General features: G+C 40.8%; 2 protein-coding genes across 7 annotated transcripts in view; both read right to left on the bottom strand.

The window, feature by feature from the left end:
• Positions 1-1,144: 1,144 nt before the first annotated feature.
• On the bottom strand, positions 1,145-4,993 carry LOC124261028 (DNA-directed RNA polymerases I, II, and III subunit RPABC2-like). Its single transcript, XM_046695349.1, has 5 exons — positions 4,879-4,993; positions 3,539-3,602; positions 2,325-2,458; positions 1,863-1,934; positions 1,145-1,549 (listed from the first exon to the last, which is right to left on the bottom strand). The coding sequence occupies exons 1-5, from the start codon at positions 4,908-4,910 to the stop codon at positions 1,459-1,461; spliced, it is 393 nt and encodes a 130-aa protein (XP_046551305.1). The 5' UTR covers positions 4,911-4,993; the 3' UTR covers positions 1,145-1,458.
• Positions 4,994-11,428: 6,435 nt separating this feature from the next.
• The window catches only part of LOC124261027 (serine/threonine-protein phosphatase 6 regulatory subunit 3-like), a 47,458-nt gene continuing 35,904 nt past the window's right edge, over positions 11,429-22,982 (bottom strand). For all 6 annotated transcript variants that reach the window (XM_046695348.1, XM_046695346.1, XM_046695345.1 and 3 more), the window contains exon 26: positions 11,429-17,753. In XM_046695348.1, coding sequence (XP_046551304.1) covers positions 17,672-17,753 — 82 coding nt within the window. In that variant the 3' untranslated portion in view covers positions 11,429-17,671. The remainder of the gene's footprint in view (positions 17,754-22,982) is intronic.

The following is a 22,982-nucleotide window of genomic DNA, read 5'->3' on the forward strand; positions in this document are numbered from 1 at the left end:
CCAACATGGAAAGAACAAATAATCTGATTGTTAAGCAGGTGAAACAAGAATCTGTCCAACTTGATTAAAGTATTCTTATTTTATCTGTCTGTACAGGAGCAGTTATTGACAATACCATGGAAATTGGATTTGGCACTTTGTAAATATTCATGGATGTAACCATCCTCGATAATCTCCAGGGTATACGTTACAATAACTCTCCACTATACCCTGGACGCAGCTACTGTTCCGCCGGATAATTTTATTACCTCCCTTGGCTGGCTTCTTATCCAATCAGGTGTCTACGCTGGGAAGTTGAGCGGACCAATCACAACTCACTTTCACTTCTTAAATTATCTAACCGATTAAACTTGGCAAAACAGTTGATGCAGAGGTACTCTGAAAGAGGTTGAAGGAGTTCTTGCATATCTTTTTTTACAGTTTCAGACCTGTAAATTTGTCTGTATGATTTCAAAAAAAATCTGAGTCGCACAGCGAACTAACCTTCGCGGCTGGGACCGCTTTCTTTGTTGACACTGGCAAGTTCGACTTAGCTGATTGGCTACTGTGAGAATGCGGAGCCAACCATAACAAAATCATCGGGCCAAGCCATAGATGCGTCCAGGGTATAGTGGAGAGTTATCGTAACGTATACCCTGGAGATTATCGAGGATGGGATGTAACAAGATAATTTAAATTCTGTCATTAATTAAAAGAACCAGTGTACTGTTTGGTGTATGTGTACTGAAAAGAAATGGCACCTTCGGAGATAATTCACACATGACATGAGTTGACATCCTGATCTTAGTGTATGCAAAGTTTCATGAATGGATACCAATTACTTTCTAAAATATGATCCAGGCAAGCTAACCAATATGAACAAAGTCCAAGTCAAACTTGTTTCTGTGGATATGGACAGAAATATAACTTCTGAAAACCCCTTTCTAGCAAACGGCTCTGGTTTACAAGCTGGTATTTGTGTGTCCAGGGTGTCATGGAAGTATCTATTGGCTTTAAAAGTATGATAAGGACAAATAACATGGACAGACAAGCTGAATTCTATACCGCCCTGTATTACATAAGAGAGATGGGGGAAAGTCTTCTAGCCAAGTACAACTTGCAGACAGTTGATATTATACACAGCAAAATAACTAAAACTACCAAGTGGTGTTTTACTGTTTTATTATACAACAATGATGATGATTCAAATGATGATTCATGAAAATGTGTAAAAATGGTCTGACACCATTTCTGTACCAAATCCCATCTTCAAAGACATCTTACAGCAGCAAACTGATCCACTTCCTCCCTTCTGTCCTGAATTAACAAAATCCACTGAATAGTATGAATGTGAAATGATACAGCTAGATCATAGATAGGCTGCCATCATGAGCTAGAGAAATAGGCTGCCATCATGGCACCTCCCATCAGTAACTGATGCTGTTCCTGATTTAACCAAGTCACACTGAGTTGACATGATCATTCTGTCATGATCAGTTCATCCAAAGCCCAATCTTCGAAGCTTCCATCTGGTAAATATCGCCGGATGATAAAGGGGATTTTTCTGGCCCTGAAACAGCAAATTGTGAGTGAGTGTTGTTTACTGCCTATTGTCAGTAATGTAAAAACATGTCACTAACACAACAGCAAGGCCGTAAGCTGAAGGAAAGCCCAAAGAGATACCCATCATGACAACAAACCATCACACACAGGTATAACCCTATCACTCCTAGGGTCATAAGGATGAAATCAGTAAAACCCAAGAATTAAGTAGTAGATCCTGACAACCATAACTGGAAGCAGCCACGCACAGCAGATCGTGCCCGAACCCCTTTAAGACCATCAATACTGCCAGTCTTTACTACAGTGTTGAAGTAACTCACTTGAGTTCCTTCATAGCAATCATAAGTGGATCAGTTTCTCCCTCCAGTTCCACCATCACAGGGGCACACATGCTGAAACACAGAGAAAAATACAATAGAGACATAAATGTTGTAACAGACAATTTCATCAGAGGCACAAATTCTGGAACACAATCAGACATGGTTACATGCTGCTCTTTTCCAGCAGTATTACTGCATGTCAGCTTAATGTGGGAAAGAGATATCATAATGGGAATTGCGACTTTTTCATACAAATCATGCAAAGGAACATCACTAGGGTTAATATTGGATTCAAACCTACAAATTAACAATTACTGAATCCTGATTCTGATGCTGCACCATGGACTGTCAACTGCGTGTGGTGCTTCTGTGGTCATGGTTGGCGTCAAATGCAAACTACAGACCTCTTTCAGTCAGCTGACTACATATTGCCTGAAAATCTCACACTTGTTTTAGACTTACGCTATTTGTAATGCTCTTGTTCCAAGAATCCTCGCCCTCTCGTATTTCGTCATATATCGGGATGTAATTCTCTTCATTGGTTCTACCTGACGAGGGGCATCATTAGGCAAGACTTCTATCTGCTCTTGGCCGACCTGAAAAAAACAGGACAACCTAGTAACAGTATCTACTTTAGTAATCTGCATTTATTGACCTCACAATGCATCACAAATTTACACCTGGTGCTGCATAACAAGTCCCACTCATGTACAGAGAGTACCGCCCCAACCAAATGCTGAATTGGATTGCACAATACAATAAGAACTCCACTAAATTCACTTGCCATGCAAGGTAAACACTGACTTGTTGAAAGCAATAACCCTGTTGAAGAGCTCACAAAAAACTGATACTAATTAAGTATTCTGCTATGAAAGCATACCACAACAATCTTAGTATCCCCTGTTCTGATGGCGACTAGATTCACATCTCTTTTAGCAATGTTGCAGCAAGAACATGGCAAGAGGACCCAGAAACGGGCTTAATGCATATTGAACCCGAGTCTTGGCATGATATGCAAACACGTTAACTACTAAGCTACTTTTCTGGACAAGAAAGTGTAACAGAAGTACCATATTTACATTAATATACAAAAACAATCTCATCTTGGTTCTTGCTGCTGTTCAACAAAGATCCAAAGGCATCCCTTTACAGCTCAAGAACTTCTGGGAACATTAACCGACCAATAAAACAACAAGAATTTCAACATTGGCCCATCACAAACTTGTGTTGTCAAGCTGTACATAACTTGTTTCAGTCTGGTAACTTCTATTTCAGACTACACTTTAAAACATATCATGACATATTGACTCAACATTGAAACCTGAACTAAAGCCAGTAAAGGACATTCTGAAAAGTCTAAACAAATGACAGTGCTTCCCATACTAATTAATTAAACTCTCTTCTGTTCAAATATTTATCCCACTGCAGAGACAGATGATGATATTGAAAGAATCGATCATAAAGCCCATAATAGTTATTCAGAAAACCCTGTGTTAACCCTGTCAAGGCTTCATGGTTAGGAAACACATTCCCACTGTCCCGATCTGGTAACCACCATTATGATTGGTTGGATGAAAGGACATTCTTACATAACCTGCAACATGATATCCTCTGATCTTTGTTAAGGAGGAACAAGAACAAAATCTGATTTTAATGAGATTGTGTACAAAAATTACCTCCGTATTCTCAGGTTCATCCAGGACCTCATCATCATCAAGATCATCAGCAGCTTCATCAAAGCTGCAATCACACACAATGGTCACTAATAAATCAGCATAGATAATCAAGTCATAAATTCTTTGTCAACAATTAATGTTTGTTAAATTTTACATAAGAAAGGATTAAATTCATTTTCAACCACCATGGGCGAGGATGACTTCTCTGTGTTTTTCATGTGTATCTATTAGGCTCAGAATTGTGTCCAACTATTTTTTATTGTTGTTATGATTAACTACACATATTTAGTGAATGAATCCACATCCCTTTATGAATTCAATCAGTTACTTGCAATCACTAAAATAAATATTCATGTATTTTTTTTAAAGGTGCCTTACTTGAATTAGGATGTTATCTAAGTGCGATATGATGCAAAATGAAATATATCCATGCAAGGCCGATTAATAGATAATTGTTGTGATGAATTATGTCAAAGTGGTCAAAACATGTCCAAAAATATATTTTGTTCCTATTTCACTGAACATAATGAATAATACATCAACTGGTGACTTGTATTCATAAATCAATATTTGTATTTGCTACCCAATATTCGTTAAATGTATCATATTTGTCTTACGATGAAACCATCACAGGAAATGAAAATATGAAGTCTCAAGCACCAGGCAAGATATGTACCCCAGTCAAACCTTGTCAAGTGTCTAAGGTGCTTGATCACCTGACTTAATGAAACCTTTCATGTAGTATCATATTATTTTCTCTCATGCAAATAACGTCCGGAATAAGAGGTTTCCAGATATATGGGGACAGGAGAAGCGGGATTCCACTTTAATCGTAATGGTGATGAGTGTGGTTTAAACATTCAAAATTTTTATTAACATACACCAATCTGTTTACAAAAAAAGAACCTATTTCTGGACTAGGTTAACGTTTCGTCTGTAAATTGGGTTGATGGTGTACTCACGCTTACAGAACACACAGTGTGAAATGTGAACGTGATAAATGACTATTGACAAATACCATATAATCCCTCTATTTTATGGTCTCTGATAAAAGCGAATGAATTATGGTGTCTGGATTCTGTTTCAGTCTCACTGTCATCAGCTGATCGTAAGTATGGTAGGCTTTCATTCATCCCAAACACGTGTTTCGATTCATAAACAATTTACTGATATATAAAAACACTAGTCCTGTTTGTTTTGTAAAGACTACCGGTATTTCTCAAATCATGAGAATCATTAAGCAACCCTCTACCATAACATACAACCTTAGATGTACCAAAACCTGGCAATACGTAATTAACACGAGCTAAATGGAGTCAAATATTGCAAAATAGTCTTACTCATCGCCATCGAAATCCCCATCGTCAGCCATGTTGACAGCAAGTGCCCTCTATCGGCGTTGTGACCGGTTATCTACCCTTGGGTTCTCCCGCTCCAGAAGGCGTCTTTGGGTGACTGTTCGGGAATCGTGAACAAATGCATTTATTACTCGGGCTGAAGAACTTACGTTAGATGTAGAATAACAAGAAATCACTTTATTTGTGTGCGTTTCCAGAATTATAAACTGAGTAAGAATTGGAAAAGAAAATCTGATTTTACCATTCTTTACACATCGTCCAAAGCACATGTAAAGCACGTGCTTATCTAAAGCTGTGGGTCACGTGTTCACGTGCTCCGAAGGCATCAAGCACATTGGGATATAAATTTCATAATTGCAACATGTGCACTACATTTTTCTCAACTGATTTAAAAGATGATAGTACTAAAACTATTCTTTAAGACTGTCAGATGGCAAGTTATTGACATACATGAGGCAAGTATGTCCTATAGATGGCAACCTAGTGCCATTTTGAACAGAATCGTCTCGGCTATGAGTCGGCTTGTGGAAGCCCGTGGCCACTAGTGAAGTAAAGGATCGCCCACGATGTGGAAGACCGGAAAGACCAATGACCGTGAACCATCAGAGTGAGTGAGTGAGTTTAGTTTTAGGCTGCTTTTCTGGGGATACAGGCAGGAACGCCTGGTTTGGCTGCTACCTCCACCACGTCAGCAACGGCCGTAGTTGTGTATGGAGACGTTGAACATTACGAGGCGTATAACCAGGAGGTGATTCTTGCAGCTGAACACTGGTGGCTCAATGATGGTGTGGGGATGCCTTTTGTATGACTACAAGCTTGATTACAGTACCGTGACGCTTACTGGTCAACGTTATCAACAGGAAGTAAAGGATACCGTGAAGAAATTGCAGACTGAGGAATGGTAGTGTGGGATTCTGGCATACAATCATTAGGAAATAAGCATCGATTACCAAGCACGATGTCAATATCTGGTATAACACCCACCAACAGCAATAACATTCCTCACCCTCCTTGACTGTATCAGACGTTGAGGTATGGTGTTGCATGTTTTGATAGAGGAATGGTTCCAAAACATCAAAGTTTTGGAGGATGTTTCTGGCGTTTTGTGCGATAATACATGCTCAGTAGGTTTCATCGGAATGTGGTACAACAATGTCAGTGATGTACCCTTGTCTATTCAGATTTTGTCCTATCGTCGAAAGGTCAAGTTTAAAGTTACGTGAGAGGCACCCACAACACCATTTTTGATACTTTCTCCAAGATATTCTGTGGTGCATATGTAATGTTTCTGCGGCACCAAACACGAGCTCGGACATCAGTCATGAAAAAAAGAAATCGACTTTCGTGCCACCAGTGGACCCTCCCCCGTCATTCACATTATATAGTTACAATTCTTAACTTTGATCGTAGCCAATGTGTTAAGAATGGGCTTAAGAAGTTCGTAGGGATACGAACGTTTCGAGAATAGCTAGCCAGGTCAACTTCCCTCAGGTAGTTAACAAATGCCCACTCACGCGGAAAAACAGATCTTTCAGATTTCTCATATCATAATGTGAATCCCTTGCAGTTGAAAAGTCAAGCAGAATATGATTGATGGTGAACACTTCGTCGCAAGAGACACACACGGGAGGTCCATCCCCATCCGTTTTCAGCAGATTGTCATGAGTAAACTGACTGTGGCCAAGACAACATCTACGAAAAATTACCTCATCACGTCTTCAACAACCCAAGTAAGTACAACCACAATAGGTTTCAATTCATGAAGTTATTTCTTCCACCTTGGGTGTCCCACCTTTTTTCGAGTATGACTTTTGATAGTTTGTTTGAAATCATTGTTTCATTATCAGAGTTACAATTGACAGATGTCCTTTCTTGATGGGTTTGGTATTTCTGGAACTGAGGGTTATAATTTGATGAGGAGGAGTGGTTTGCCAAAGTTTCGCCAAGTTTGTTTGCAATTTCAAATTTATTTGTTAAGAGAGAATCCAGAAACCAGATTTTGATCCTTTGCCCTTAATCATGTTCCACACTTTGAACATGGGAGTGCGGGAGTTGATTTTGGATACATATTTCCTTCATGACAGGCATTTAGTTTGTTTAAAGGTACGCCTTGCCCTGGCATTTGTCATTTTAACAGCATTCAGGTTATGCAGAGTTATGCTTTCTTCCTATTTTTTCTAGCTTGTTTGCAGTTTGTATCAAACCATGTTTTGTGTATGTGCGGGTTTGGAGAGGATTTAGGAATGGTTTGGTCTCCAATGGCATTTAGGACGTCTGAAAATAGTTCCATGGGAACATTCCTGAAATTGTCTGGTTTAAGTTTTTCAGAGCATAGCGTTTGGAATAATGACCAATTGGCCTTAGTAAAATTCCACCTTGTTGAAGGTGGTTCATCCGTGGGATCGATGGGAGTAAGAATTGTTGGGAAGTGGTCACTTCCACATAGGTCATCATGGACCGACCAATCAAACTCGTTTAAAAGATTAGAATCCGTAAGTGAGAAATCAAGAGCAGAGTATGTTCCAGTGGCAGGATGGAGATAAGTGTTTGATCCATTGTTGAAATGCATAGATCATTATTTGAGAGAAAATCTTCAAGGACCTTTCCCTTAGTGTTCGTATCGGTACTCCCCCATAGGGGATTATGGCCGTTCAAGTCGCCCATAATTATACATGGCTTCGGGAGTTGATCATACAAGTTCTGAAGATCTGATAGGCGGATAGTTGAGTTAGGAGGAAGATAGAGTGAACATAGTGTAAATTCTACGTTCAGAGTCATGCGGACAGCAACAGTTTGTAGGTTGGTGTTAAGTGGAACAGGGCTCTGGAGGATGTCCTGCCTCACCAGGATAGAAGTGCCTCCTGTAGCTTTAACACAGGGAGGAGAAAAGGAGAGGTAGGGACTGTACCGACGGATGTCAGATTGATCAGTCCTTTTTAAGTACGTTTCTTGGAGACTAAAGGCGGATGGTTTATAGTCTTGGATAAAAAACTGTAGTTCATTAAAATTATTCTTAAGTCCCCTGCGATTCCACTGAATCATGCTTTGTGGCTGTATGGTGCTTCCACCGGTGAAATATCACGTGAACGTGAGGAAGCGTTTGAAGAACTCCTATTGGTGTCAGGTGGAGATGGAGTGACCTCCATATCCAGAGGACCAAAGGAGTTGTGGACCTCGACGGGGACCTCTAAAGGAGAGGTGGCCTTTAGTCGTGTTGCTTTGTGCTCTGGGGATAACAACGTCTGATAGGTCGTCTGGCTCTTTAAACTGCCCTATAAACGATTTTTTTTTCGATTTCGGACCGTTCTGTTGGACAAGCGACGATGTGGAAGCCACTTGACAGGAATGGGTGAAGTCTTGTGATTCCGAGAAGCGCTGTATCCTCCTTAGGAGTTGTCACTCGTGTTCGACCCGAACTCTGGCGGTCCTTAATGTCATTAGTTTGCTGATGCTTTCAGACCAATCGGATGACAACAAACACATTTTGCAATAGCCCTCAGGGGCATGTCAGCATTCCTCAAATCAATAGCTTGTCATCTTTGTGCAGTTGTCAGCCGAGGAGACCCCATATTTGCTTGATTTTCCAAGCTATAAGAACAATTTACTGAAACTTGGTATTTGCTTAATGATTGGTACAGTTACTGCACGTGAAGCTCGCCTTTGATCAAAGCACGTTCACATCTAGAATTAATGAACGATGCGCAACGTAATCATTCAAGCAAACATAATATTTATATGAATATAACCGACTATATGGGGTTAAAAATCGTAAATATTGTCATGCTTTTGTCCATGTTTATAGAACCTTCGTTAGATAGTATCGTGAATATTTATGTCTGATTCAGTTACTACTTGATAATTATATATTTACTTGCTGGGAGTGGTTGAAGTACATGTAAATATATACTGAAAGCCATTAAAAACGCAATTGGTATTTGTTGTCCTGAAACTTACAAAAGTTCCATTGAAGATTTTTTCCTGCGATACAGAGGATGTAGGGATAAAAGGCTGTTATTCTGGCCCATTTCGAGTTCGAGTCCTGCACCCAGGCCCTGTAAAAGCACAAGGAATTGTGGAACTCAATCACTTTGAGAAAATGCCACACTTGACACAAGACAAAAGGAATCAGGTTATCGGTATGGTCAGCCAAGGTGCTTCAGATGTGATGATTGCCAGGCACTTTAATGTGCATCCATCCACTGTAAGTCGACTCAGACAACGTTTTCGGGCTACCCGAAGTGTTGTTGATCGTCCGCGACCTGGTGCACCACCTGTGAAAACAGCTCGACAAAACCGCAATATCCGAGTTTCACACTTGCGAAATCGGTTCCAAACAGCTGATGATTAGGCAAGGAGGACAATTGGGACAAGTCAAAGTCATTTCAGCGCCCAAAAGGTGCAAGGACGCCTTGCTGCCTTCAACATCCGGTGTCGTAACCCGTACCGTGGTCCAACCTTATTGCATCGCCACAGACTTGCCAGATAGCGATGGGCAGCAAATGGCGCCAATCTTGGCAACAGGACATGGCCAGATGTCATTTTGTTAGATGAATCCAGGTTTAACTTATCCTTTGCAGATGGACATCAACAGATTTATCGACGTAATGGAGAAAGACTTGCGCCAAACTGTGTCCTTGAACATGATCGTTTTGGAGGGGGTGGTGTCATGATCAGACCACAGACCATCAGAGGCTGCAGACCATCCAACAGCTGTTCCTGAGAAATGTGTGTCTTTCATTGCCCCAAAGACTGTGAGCATGTCTTGCAGCGCACGGTGGACACACACCATATTGACTGCAAGTGACCCCTCCTTTGTGTGATGTCGTTGTTGCGTCACCGATGTTGTTGTTGACTGGACATTTTGATGAAATTATTCACAGATGTTCACTTAAAACATATCTGCCAGTTAGGTTTATATATGTTGAAATTAGTGCGAGTAAAGAAAGCATGAATGTCAAATTGCATTTTTAATGGCTTTCAGTATATATAAGTCCTCTCTTCGGTGTGCGTGCAACTATATCAAAGCGTCTATTTCGTTGCGTTCCATGACAAAACTGGTTTGTACACGACTTTTGCGACTGAAACTTTTAAGAAAAAAACCCAGTTAGCTAGCTCCAGTTGAAATAAGAAACCAAATGGCAGTTACCAAACACAGGACTGGGCAATTATTGCATTCAATTAGACCTGATTGAACATCTGGTGTCACCACTCTTATGTGTCAGCAGACACTGGAGACCAGCTATGTTGTGTGGTGTTCACGTTTTGTATTGAAGCAAATTACAGAGTGAGGTGAGGTGAAATGGGGTTTAACGTCGCACTTTCTTCGGGAACTCCCGTCTTTAGGCCCACACGAAATTTAGCCCATGGGCTAAAATAAGTGATTTCTTCCCGCATTTAAGCCCATGGGCTTAAATTTCGATTTAATTCTTGGGTGTAGACGTCCCTTTCCAAACGCAAGGCGAACCTAGACGTTTTTAACTTTAGTATAGTGTCTCTGCGAGGTCATCACGTCTACAGAACATTTTTTACACCAGTTACAGGGCAGTTATTAGTGACAGAAATTGATCATCTTAACCCCTATGATGTGCTTGCAGTTGCAGTTAAATTAAACCATGTGGTCATTCAATTTTGAATTTAAAGACAACTTCCTGATCAAAGAGTTTTTAAAAAAATCAGATTCTTTTTATTTTATCAACATATTGCGCATTTTCGAATTTAAGCCCTGGGCTTAAATATGGGTAAAATATTTCATCACTAGAACAGTGATTTTCTAGATTTTCTAAGCCCTAGGCTTAAATACGGGAATACCTGGTAGTATCTATTAATGTACCTGGCTAGTATAGATTGGGCACCATTCTGAAAACACCAAACTCCCCTCTGCTCGATTCAATAAAACTGAAACAGGTGTTTCAAATTATTCTGAATATTCACGAGGGCACTCATGAGTATTATGTGTGTATGTGTAATACATATATAGAATTGTATTAATTATACATTGATCTTGTGTGTTCATTTACAGACTTCAAAACTTTCTCAAGTCTATGTTAATTTTTTTATGAAGGTTATCCTGCAGATAAGAAGGCTTTGTGGATTGTGGACCTGGTTTCAAAAATCCAGCATCCCGAGCCATCATTTTGATGATGATGTAACAAACCAAACATCACTATCATGGTGAATCGGAGACTTTTTACCCCAGTTTGCAAACAAATGCAAGTAATTTTGCTAGCTGATCCATTACCAGAGTTTTAAATTGTGCTGTCACGTTTTTAGTAAACACTGGCAATAAGGTGTAAGTAGAAATAAAGTTGGAATGAAGTTTTTTTCTGAATTGTCCTGTACACCAAAGAAACGACAAACTGCATGATACATACGACGGTTGTAGCACAAATAATGTTAATTTAATGCTTGGGGCACTGATGAAGCCAGCACAGATAGTGATCTACTCTGTGCCATCAAACTCACGCCAAACTTTAGAAAAGCAAGTCACCTCACATCTGTTAGAAAAAAGGCTTACAAAAGAACAGAATTCATATCAATTTTTATAATTTATTTATAAATACTGTCAATCAACAGCCTTTGTCTCTGTATCTCACACCCTGCACTGTTAGGGAATACACAAATGATTCTGTACACAAAGTCATTGTCACAAACTACGAAGTTTTTTTTTCATGCAGCACTGCGAGAGCATGCCTCTACCTTCACCCTAAAATACACATCTCTTCACATAGAAAATTAGTTATTATGACTTACAATGAACTTACTGTGAACCACTGTACACCTCTGTACAGTATTTTAATATATATGTATCTATACAATATCATTATTCTGCATACATTAACAACAGCAGGGCTCGGGATGCGATTTACCTGGGCAAGGTAGGAAGTTCATTAACTGCATATCCTAGATCTCAATTATCAACATGGAGACGGCTTCATGTCTTCTTCATAAAATAGATATATAGCTTTTGAGTCGAAACGAAAACTTAAAGCAACTAGATTTTGGCACATATCAATGTCGTTATATGTCTAATGCATTTCCATAAACACAGATATGTCTCCAATGAAATAAATCAATTATACATCTGTACATCTGGAATATTTACATCTAAAAATCACATGTCTAAAAGGTTCAAGTTTCCCACGGGATGGAAACAAATGTCTAAAAAATACAATGAAAGAATGTTGATCTGTGGATGGGGGAAAACTGGACTTTACTATGGAAGGCGACTTCCATGGACAAAGGTGGAAATGAACCACAAGTTGCCAATTTTTCACTATTCATGTACTCAAATAAAATAGCATGTTACTTTCACTGCCAGTCAAGACATAAGCTTAGTTATATTGTTCAACTTGCATATTCATTCTAAAATGCTGAGGTTTGTTTTGTAGCATTACTGGAAAGTTTGGTCCCAAATTTTAAGGTCAAAACCAAAATCGCTCATCATGTTGGACAATTACTTCAGCATAATCTTATACTACTTGACTGAAGTACTCCATATGAACATTTCAAAAGAATTTTCTTGAGCGAAGATCCACATTGTTGTAATTTGATTAGAAACTCGACATAAGTAAAAACATCCCACACTAATCATACAACAGCTCATAAATGCACACCACGCTTAGAACACCAGCTCTGGGAAACACAAGCATTTAAGCACAAAACTAAAAAGAACTTGATCAGGCAACTGATAAACGGTGGTAATAAGATATATTAGGACAGATAAGTTTCAGAATTGACATGAATCTGAAAGTTTGAGATGTTCCTGGTGGTCCACAATACTATTGTATCTGTGGACACTGTACCACACATAAAGGAGTGAAGGAGACATCAATGAAGGACAGAACAACAAACACTGAACAACAGCCGATAAAACAACACATCAGTGAGGAGGGGCAGGGCCCCATAATCTACAGCAGGTACTGGATCCATTGTGGCTATTTTGACTGACAGATTTAATTGGGGGAAAATGTAGGATATCGGGTTCATCACTTAATAAAAAATAAATATAGAAGGCTAGTCCATCAATCATTGTATGTCTGGGCAATCAGTCCTAATGCTGAAGTCCGATGCTTTCTGCCTTTATGCAGGTGTTGAAAAGCAGATTTAATTCATCTAGCATACTTAAATTTCAAATATTCTCAATGCCTTCGGAGTGTCATCCTCAAAGGCAAATGCTGCCTCTAAAATTATACTTCTGAAAATGGAAGGTTTCCTTTGCAAATATGAATAATGAAAAACACACACACAAATATTTCACAGGTTCTTACTTGTATAAAGATAAAGGTGGCACCCTCTTTCCATCTGTATTTTGCATTTCGCAAATGACAACACGCCAAATGTTCAAAATAGAAGATCAAAACCTCGTTTCTCTACATTTCCCCCTGTTAATTGTCACATCAAGATCATAGCCAAGTAAACGTAGCAGGCAGTTTGATTTGTATCAGTTTACCATATTACAACATCCACAATGACATTCACAAACTAACTTAACAAACTAAAAACTGTCTTAGTTGCTGCTGATACATAAAAGTTAGTCGAGTATGTGAAGTCCTTATCAGCACGTTAGTGAGGAATGAGTTAGAGGAGCAAACGGCTTGACCCAGCCATAAGGATGCAGTTATACATATGTGAACTAAGAATAATTTCACCGGAGATCAAAGTTAAATATAAAGACTCTTATCAGGTTAATTTGAGCATTGTATTGAAAGTCACAGAAATTGTCTGATGGTGTCAATACATCCATGAAGTTGCTTCTACCCGTGAAATGATTTAGTGAACACCAGCCATTCTAATAGAAATTTTGTTGAACACCGAGACATTCACAGATTCAGTTATGGATATTGAAGGTATACGTACATAAAAGGAGTGTCTTTCCACTTGCAGTGATCTGAAGAACAAGTAGGACCTACCTCAGGAAAGATGCTTATTGGGAGTAATGCCAGCAATACTTCAAACTATCAACCAATGACTAGTGAAAAGGAAAGGGACTACTTGTCTCTCCCCATAAATGCTTGTCAAACTGAAGTGTGTGATGGAAGAGATACATGTATCTTTAGTCAGTCTGAGCATACTGAATGAAGACAATCCCAATTCAACCATTCAGTAGATCCTTAGACTAAATGCAACTCTGACCAAGAGTAATGATTACTATGCCACAGCTACAAGCTTGGGCCTAAGGACTATTCAACCTGCCGGTTCCTGTACTGAAAAGGGAATCAAAGAAAACGATTTCCTCTTCTTTTAATGTATTCACAGAAAGGTTTATTGGTATTTTACCAGCGTTTGCTTTCTTCTTCAAGAACCCTGTGTTAATTCAACAGTTGCCTGAGAAACTAAATGAAGTGTTAAATTAGACCTGGTGTTGAAATTGTTCCTAATGAGTATTGCAATTTGAGAACATAAGAGATATGTTCTTGTCAGCTTTCTGGAGTGATTGACAGCATAGTTGAGAAGACTGCACAGGGAGTTCTGTGAGGTAGAAAACTGTAGGGGATGTCAGACAGTACAACATGAATGGCAAGCCAGACCGGAGACTTTCACAAAAGCTCACAAAGAATCACTTAAAATACAGTTATGGCCATTGCTGTTCCTTCAAGGCTGAACAGAAATTACAAAAACATCAGCAAAGATTCAATTTCATATTTTAATATTAGACATTTCTATTTTTCATATAATTTCCTGACAATATGAAAAATTAACCCATACCATGTGCAAGATGCTCCTCTAGTGTGTAAGCACAACAATGTTTCAAAGTGAGCTCTGTGTGCTCATTCTACATTACAGCCTCTTCAAAACACATCAAGATGAATTAACTAGATCGTTGTGAACCTTTTTCACTCACTTTACACTTCCACATACAGTAGGTAAGAATATTGAGAACCAATAGCCAATCCATAGGTCATTGTAGAGCAAGGTTTTTAAATATGACAGAGATATAAACTGCAATACTTACAGTAATCATATGACAATACTGTAAGACAGCACCTTGGGGGTATTTCAGTTGCTAGTTATATGTTGCTAGATGTTAAAGAGCACTTCAAAGCTGTAAGATGGTGATGCACACTATAACAACCATCCTATTTCACACAGCAATCCCAGCGGAAGTCTCAAGTCTCCACATGTACTGCTGAGGCAGCTCAACGGAAAAAGTTTTTAGCACGAACAGAGTTCAACTGAAAATTTTATCACGATGCATTAAAAAACCTGGCAAGGAGTCTTGTGTGGGAGATACAGAAAAGAAAAAATGGAAAGACAGACATTGCCACTTAAACAATTCCCATCAATTAGCTATACATTGACTCACCATTCGTGATTGACTATTACATGGCTTATAATAATAGCCAATACATGTTGCTTGTACAAAATGCACTGACTTGTATATAACAGTATGTACAAATATCACAAAACAATTACCTAGCTAGTGTTCCACTGGAAACTTGCAAATTTGTTAGGATATTGTAAGTAAGGTATTTTACATAAACTCTCCTTCTAAAACTTAGTAATATTTACAACATTATACAGATCAGCACTTGCATGAGTAATGATTATCTATGAGCAGAGTGAGGGCATTGGTATAAAACATTTCAAAATCAAATTATCTAGGAAGATTCAAAGGCACAGAAACATTTTCTGAAGTGGGTGCCAAAATCTGCAAACATGAATACTAAGAAGAAAATTATTGGCAAAATTTAATATTCATAAACAGATAAAATTAACAGGAGTAATCAAAATATTTGAGGTTTGTCAGTAGTTTCATGAAAAAGTGAAAAAAAAATCCCCAAAAAATCTAGTGACTTCAACAGGTCAACACAATATACTTCAAAATTTGTTTCAATTCAGAAAATACTTGTCAACGATACATTAGTTCCAGTTTTCACTGACAAGGATTGGAATTACAAATGTTGTTTACAGGAAAACCTGAGGGAAAATAAATGACATTATGATGGTTTGGTTACATTTCCAACATGGCAAATAACACTTATTACATTGATATCATTTGGTTATGAACATGTGTCGTATGTGTTGTTCAAACACAATCAATAAATTAATAACATAGTCACTTAAAATATTGCTAGTTTGTGTGCAAAGGGAAAACTGTCTATCAAGTGAAATTAAAACATGTGCCAGAGAATATAAAATGCAAATACGAGATCATGATTTAAGCATAACAAATATTCTTCATCAAGATGGAAATTTCACACCTTTATGACAATTACCATCTTGAGCTGACTGACAATTACTGAGCATTATTAAATACAACACAAAGTACAGACCATGATTATCTCCATAATGTACACATTATTCAGACTTAATCACATTGAAAAAAAAAAGAGTTGTCTCCCCTAACACAGGCATGTGATCCGAGTCTTGGTGTTGTTGACAAAAATCACAAAAATAAAATGTCTATCTGATACAATGTAAAACATATCACAATTCAACTGCCCCTCACAAGATGATCCACAAACTTTACATTAGAGATTGAGCGCTGTTTCTAAAATTCTAAAGGCATTATGGCAATTATGCTTCATGAAGTGAACTGAATTAAATAGAATATTAAAATATACATGTCCTTCTAGATGATGGATTATCCTTTGCTACCATTATCGATTAATGCATCTTCTGAGCACGTATAAATTCACCCTCAACAGAACATACAGCAATAAATAAGTGACATTACAAAATTTTACCTTTTAATGTGTGTAAGTTTGTTTGTCACGAAGCATGCAGATACATAATATGGCTGTGGAACAGAGAATCACAAAACTTTGGCAAAGATAAACTTTCTGATATGATTTAAAAAAAGGTTCTGTATGGATAACAAATGTCAGCTACATTTTGATTTAATCGAAACCATAATAGATTGCCACCTAGAGTTAGTGAAATAAAGTAAGCATACCATCCTTACTACACGAGAAACTAATCCAGAACCACTTGTATAAGCAGTAGAGTGTGTTCCATACCAAGAAGTTGTACAGATGGAGAACCAAATGAATTACATAAAGCGAATCATACATTAAACATGATTTGCAAGTATTAATATCATTGTTGATATGCATATTGGGAGAGCTCTAAAAGTGCATAAATTGGCAGAACATAGGGAATATAATTTTACCAGAACATCTTTGTTTGTAACAATGTTGACTTGGTGTGGTATGTTAACACCACTAGGTCTGCCAGTGCGGAGTGCATCAACCAACGTTGGTATTGAAGGGTAACTCTTGGACTGTGTGATGTTGCTGTGGTCGTCGCCCATGCCGATACCAAGTTCCGGCATCTGCATCAGGGAGGTCTGTTTATCATATCTAAAAAGCACCATGACAGCATCGTGGCAGTCCTCCCTCCCCCATCCACTCACTCTTTTTACTCATTCACTCACTCTCTCACAAGCATTGTGGCAGATGCTAGTCTTGGATGTCAAATGAAAACTAACAAATGTCTGCATCTCTTTCTAGCACAACTAAAACATCACAGGAATCACAAGTGCTGTATGCCCATCTGTAATCATACTGACGACGCCAACAAAGTTTTATCTGGAGGTTAAAATCCGAGTCCTTTGAGCTGGCCATTTGTCAATGAGGGGTCTACAAGAGTCGTCGCATGGTTGTTTGGGTGGGAATTGGGACACACACTGGCTTGCCATTATAGACAAGATTAAAACTGTTAAAAGCCTGGCTGCTATCACAGGCATCCCTGTTTTTGATAAGGCATTATATACAGAAGCAGCTGCCTCATAGCATGTGTTCGTTTCCTTATTTATCTAACTTGGGCCACAGACTCAAACTGGGCCATTGGGTACACTGGAAGAGGAATCGGGCACAACTTTGTTATAGTTCTCTAGGGCTTCTTTGGCCATTGCTCTGAAAAAATAAAAGAGAACAGATGTTATTTGCAGTTCACTCAGATCAGGCTACACTCTCCAAAACAATTTACATTAGCCTACAAATGATCACAGATTTGAAAATTATAAATATAACTTGTATATTTATATACTTATCCTATCTCACGGTATGCACTTCTCTCTCTTGATTCGACACTGAGTGGAACGATGTAAACTTTTCCCCCTTGGCCTTCCCCATCCGCCCATGCACTCCATGCTACCCTCATTATAAGACAGCTTCCTAGTTGTCATGCAAAGCATGCGGCATGCACCACTAGCTACCCCCGTGACTATCTCCGAATCATCATTCTCATTCTTGGAGCCACTGGAATAGTAATCTTGGAGAATCTGCAGAGCAGGGAGGATGGGTGGGAATCCGTCGCGTGAGATAGGATATATTTATCCTATCTCACGGTATGCACTTATCCCACGGTCGGACGGCAGGACGAAGATACCCTGTGTGTTGTCAGTGCGAACAGTAGAACTGTGTAGACTGGAAACAACCGTAGATAGCAATGCACAAGGGAGGCCTGTTATGGCTAGCACAACTCCTATGCTTGTGACGAGTTCCTCTGAACTCCGTGGCTTACTAAGCATAACGTCTCCCAGGGAGATGGGTGCTCCCGAGCTATGTGGTGTTCGGCCGCAACCTCCGAAGAAGGACGCAGCTCAGAGAGAAAGGGTGTCACTTCGCCACGATTTTCAAGGTACCCCCGTGAATCAAAATCATAGACAATAATCGGGCCAGTCCCTGATTCGAGAAGACCCCCACAGACACCGACCAGGGACGGGTGAAAGAGAAGCACACCTCGGAAAACTCGCAGTTTTAACGTTCAGTTCCAGTCAACATCAAATTGACCCTCACTCCTTTACATAAGCTTAGTCAAAGGATGAGCCTGGCTACTTCAGAGTCGGAACGCAACGAAATCCACTGGAATTCGGGAGTGACACACTTCACTGACGTAATTGCTTCGAAAAGTAGAGGTCAGGAAACGTGAAATGTCGAACCCTTCCACATCATGATACAGAATCGAGCTCCAGATTCGTCCAACCAGCGAGGCGGTAGTATCTCTGTGTCTTAGTATAAAATTAAGTGAAGTAGTTCTAACCCATAGGCAATCAAAACATAAGGCAGACATCAAGTTCAGACTTATATTCAGGAAGGTACAGGGAAGCAGCAACTGTGTGGGACCGTCCCCTATCTGCGTTGTTGGGCCCTAGACAGCTGTTGTGCGAGAACAAGGGGTCCAAACTGGTACAGGCCGTGGACGTCCTTGACTGAAACTGAGAGGTCCCGAAGGTGGTGGGAGGAGAAGACCGAGTCAGATCGCCAGAAGCATCCTTCCATAATGGCGTGGAGAGAGCAGTTACTATGCAGAGCCATCGTAGATGCTAACGCCCGTGTCTCATGTGGATTGGAAGCTGTCGGGGCCGGTAACACAACGAAGGTGTAAGCCTGTAGGATGGTGGCTCTCATCCAGAAGGATAATGTGGTGCGGCATGTCGAGACACTTCCATCCTGGATGTTGAGGACAACGGAATGAAGAGGTGCTTGCGGAGACGGCGGCGATCTTTAGAAGCAGCAAGAAAAATCTTCAAAGCCCTAACAGGGCAAAGCTGCAGGTCTTCATTGTCATGCGGCCCAAGGATAGTGGACAACGGTGGGATGGTAAAAGTACGATCGTGTTGTCCCGGCAATTGATTCTTCGCTACGAAATCCCAACGGAGACCGAGGAAGACTTTGCCATGCTTCTTCCGTTCGAAACTTGACTCTGTTAACGTCCAAAGCGTGGAGTGAAGAAATCCGAGCAGCTGTAGCCAAGGCCACAAGGAAAAAGGTCTTGAAGGAGATCTTCTCAAAGTCCTTCTGAGCTAAGGGTTCATAGTTCGCCAAGGCCAAATGATGCAGCACCACAGATAAATCCCATGCAGGAGGTCTAAACTTCTTAGACTGATCGATCAACTTGAAAGACCGGAGTAAATACTGAAGCTCAGGAACCGTCGAAACCTTAGAGCCTGTGGTGGTAGCCAGGACCGAGTTGATCGCAGCAAGGTAAGTGGCCAAAGTGTAACCCTTGAGCTTCTTAGGCGACTGCAAATGCTGAAGAAATTCAGCGACGATTTGAGGTGAAGAAGAATGGGAGATGTAATGCCTCTGGACGTGCAATATCCCTCAAAACACTTCCACTTCTCATCATAAAGTGAGCGGGTGGAAGTCCGATGAGCAGAAGTGATTGCCATAGCCACTCTCCGAGAATACTCCTTGGCGATTAAGGATTTGTGCAGATGCGCCAAACGTGCAGAGATGAGCGAAAGAGAAAAGAGAGAGCGAAAGAGAAGGAAAGAGAGGGAGAAAAGGAGGGGGTAGGGAGGAGGAGAGAGAGGGGGGAAAAAGGAGAAAGGCGTAAGCGTTGAGCCCCTCCCTAGTTGGTCTGGTATCGGCGAGACAAACTTCGGGAGCTGATGGTTGAACGCTCCATGTCGAGCGGTGAGAAGAACCACCAAGAAATTGAGTTCGTTGATGTGCAAGTCCCGTTCTGTGGACGACCACAGCCCGGCCGTCTGATGATGAAGAAAGTGAGCCCCCGACCCCTGAGGGATGCGTCGAGGAACAATGATGAGTCGACACGAAGGACAACATTCTGCTCATCTAGCACAGCTGAGGCTGAAGCTAAGGCTTGGGGCTTGAGCCGACGTCAGAAAGCCAAGCAGCTGCCACTGAGATAGCGCTGGAGGAATGCATTGCGGGTCATATGCACCTGTCTTGAAGTTGCGAGACCCAGCAACTCTTGCCACTGATGAAGGGATATCTCCTGATAGAGTTCTGAATGTTGTAGATTTGGCGCATGGAGATCGTCAGTCAATCTACAGGAACGTGCACATTGTAAACTGGCGATGAAGGTCGTACGATCGGGCGAACTGTGGAACAGACTAGATGCATGGGGAACGTGAATCTACCGGAACGTTCGCAAAGTTGTTGGAATGACAAAGGTAAAAGAAGACCGGCGACCCCAGGAACATTCGTTGGGAAGAGGAAGGCAGTAAACAAGTGCCTGGGGACTGCAGTGACCTCTGAACGGAGGGTTTAGGCTAAAGTAGAAAACCTGAGTAACCCAAGTTGAAGAGTCTGGGACGTTTCTGTCTAACACCCTCGGTAAGCTGTCTCTCTCGGCTGGTTCACAAATCCCGACATAATCACTCTTACCGGGAATGGCACCGTTCATCGTCAATGGCGATTAAAGGCTGGGGTTATTATCCGCTGTGTAGGACCAAGACAATTCTGTCAGTGCACTACACAGTCGCTATCAACATCACAATTCTCCGGTAAACAAACAGTAGTCCGCCATTTGCAATTGTTACCCACAATGCAAAAATCCGGTCACAGCCCATAAAAACCGGTAAAGGGATACTCGCTACTTGACAAGACATCACTGCTGGTACCATGCGCAGAAACTTGACCCATCTGTCCAGAAGCTTGCTGGTGATGTAAAAGGAAGGGTGAGGAAGATGACGAACCAGGCCATGATTGCATCCCGAGATACACCATGACGCTGTTACGAGTTGTCTGTAGTAACAGGTCTCAGTGAAGCATCAAGCTTGTCTGGTAATGCACAAACGAGTGGTCGGAGAGCTGATATCTTCGTCTGAGGGTAGATTCCTAAACCAAATCATTCATCAAGATGAAGATCGGTTGGTAGAATAAATCTGGAACGATATGAGCTCTTGGAGATCCGGGATCATCAGAACGTCAAGTGCCGGCGTAATGTAGATGTGTGCGCTACTGACAGCTACTACGTTCGTTGTTTCGACGAAGTACGATTAGGTGTAGTCTGTTTAGCAGACGATCTATCCGGAGAATGCTGAAGCTTAGAGTGGTGTTTCGATGAAGACCGGTTCGGCGAAAGCTGTTTTGTAGAGAGCAGGTCTATTTCTGGGGAAGGTGGACAGTCCGGCGAAAGTCGAGGTGAAGGGGAGCGGACAGGCGAAGCGTGATCCGGTGAACTGTGAGTCGATCTGGTAGCCTTCGGCGAAGCAGAAGATCGGGGTAGCTGGACGCAAGAAACACTTCTTTTTGCTGAATGGGAAGGAGATGGCGAAGTAACCACTGACAGCCGTTGAGGCGAGGTAGACTGGTTCCTCTCAATACTGGATGAACGACGAGAGTGAGAACGGCTTCTGCGCATGCGCTGTATGCAGTCAGGCGGAGAGATCAGCTGATTCTTGTTCGAAACAGATAAGCCAGGTTGCCGAGATAACTGGTCCGGAGAACAAGAGACAGAGAGCGTAGTTCGAAGGTCTCGCTGTGTAGAGGTATCCTGAGGGGTGGTAGCAGGCTCGACAACCACTACCTAGGACGTGGTCGAAGACGAAGGACTCGGGCTGGAATGCAGGGTTTTACACAGACTTTGAAAAATGGGAGTCATGCTGACTCACAGTATTTATTTTTGGCAGTCATTTTCAATATCTGGCTGTCCATTGGCTGTCTAAATATAGTGAATGACATACTCAAATGCGATTGGGTGGTATCTTAACCACATTCTAGCATGGCTCTACATTTAGCCACTCCCGTACATTCTGTTAATATCACCAGCATTTTCAACACAGTTTGCAATAAAACGAAAGCTATCAGTTTTCTTATCAAATCGATTTTATTGAACTGAATTCTGAGGGTCACTCATAAAACCTGCGTCAAGCTTGTCTCGTATGATAATATTTTGAGAGTCTTTTAGAAATGACGCTCTCAAAAAATCCTCTTCATTCGAGGGAGGGGACTGACCGCCGAGCAGACAAAGTAGGACGTTTAAACTTTCCTTTCTTGGAGGGACTGGGTCCGTTAAGTGAAGCGGCATAACGAGCCCTGTCAGCAACACGACAAGTGCAAGCCCGAGTGTAGTCACCAAACGCCTCGAAGATAAGATCCTTACATTTATCGCAAAGAGAGTCCCATTAACACTGTCCCATACAGTCAACACAATATCCATGTGGATCACTCGCAGAGAACACTTTATTACACCTGGAACATTCTTCCTCTTTTTTGGCTGGTCTACTTTCCCCATGTTGTAGACTTAGTTGACAACGTAGAGCAAAGCAAAACACGTTCACACTCAAGTGCGACAAGAAAGAGAATGATGATTCGGAGATAGTCACGTGGGTGCTAGTGGTGTATGCCGCATGCTTTGCATGACAACTAGGAAGCTGTCTTATAATG

Source organism: Haliotis rubra, unplaced genomic scaffold (assembly GCF_003918875.1).
Source record: "Haliotis rubra isolate DU_JTF1 unplaced genomic scaffold, ASM391887v1 Scf785, whole genome shotgun sequence".
Classification (NCBI taxonomy): Eukaryota; Metazoa; Mollusca; class Gastropoda; order Lepetellida; family Haliotidae; genus Haliotis; species Haliotis rubra.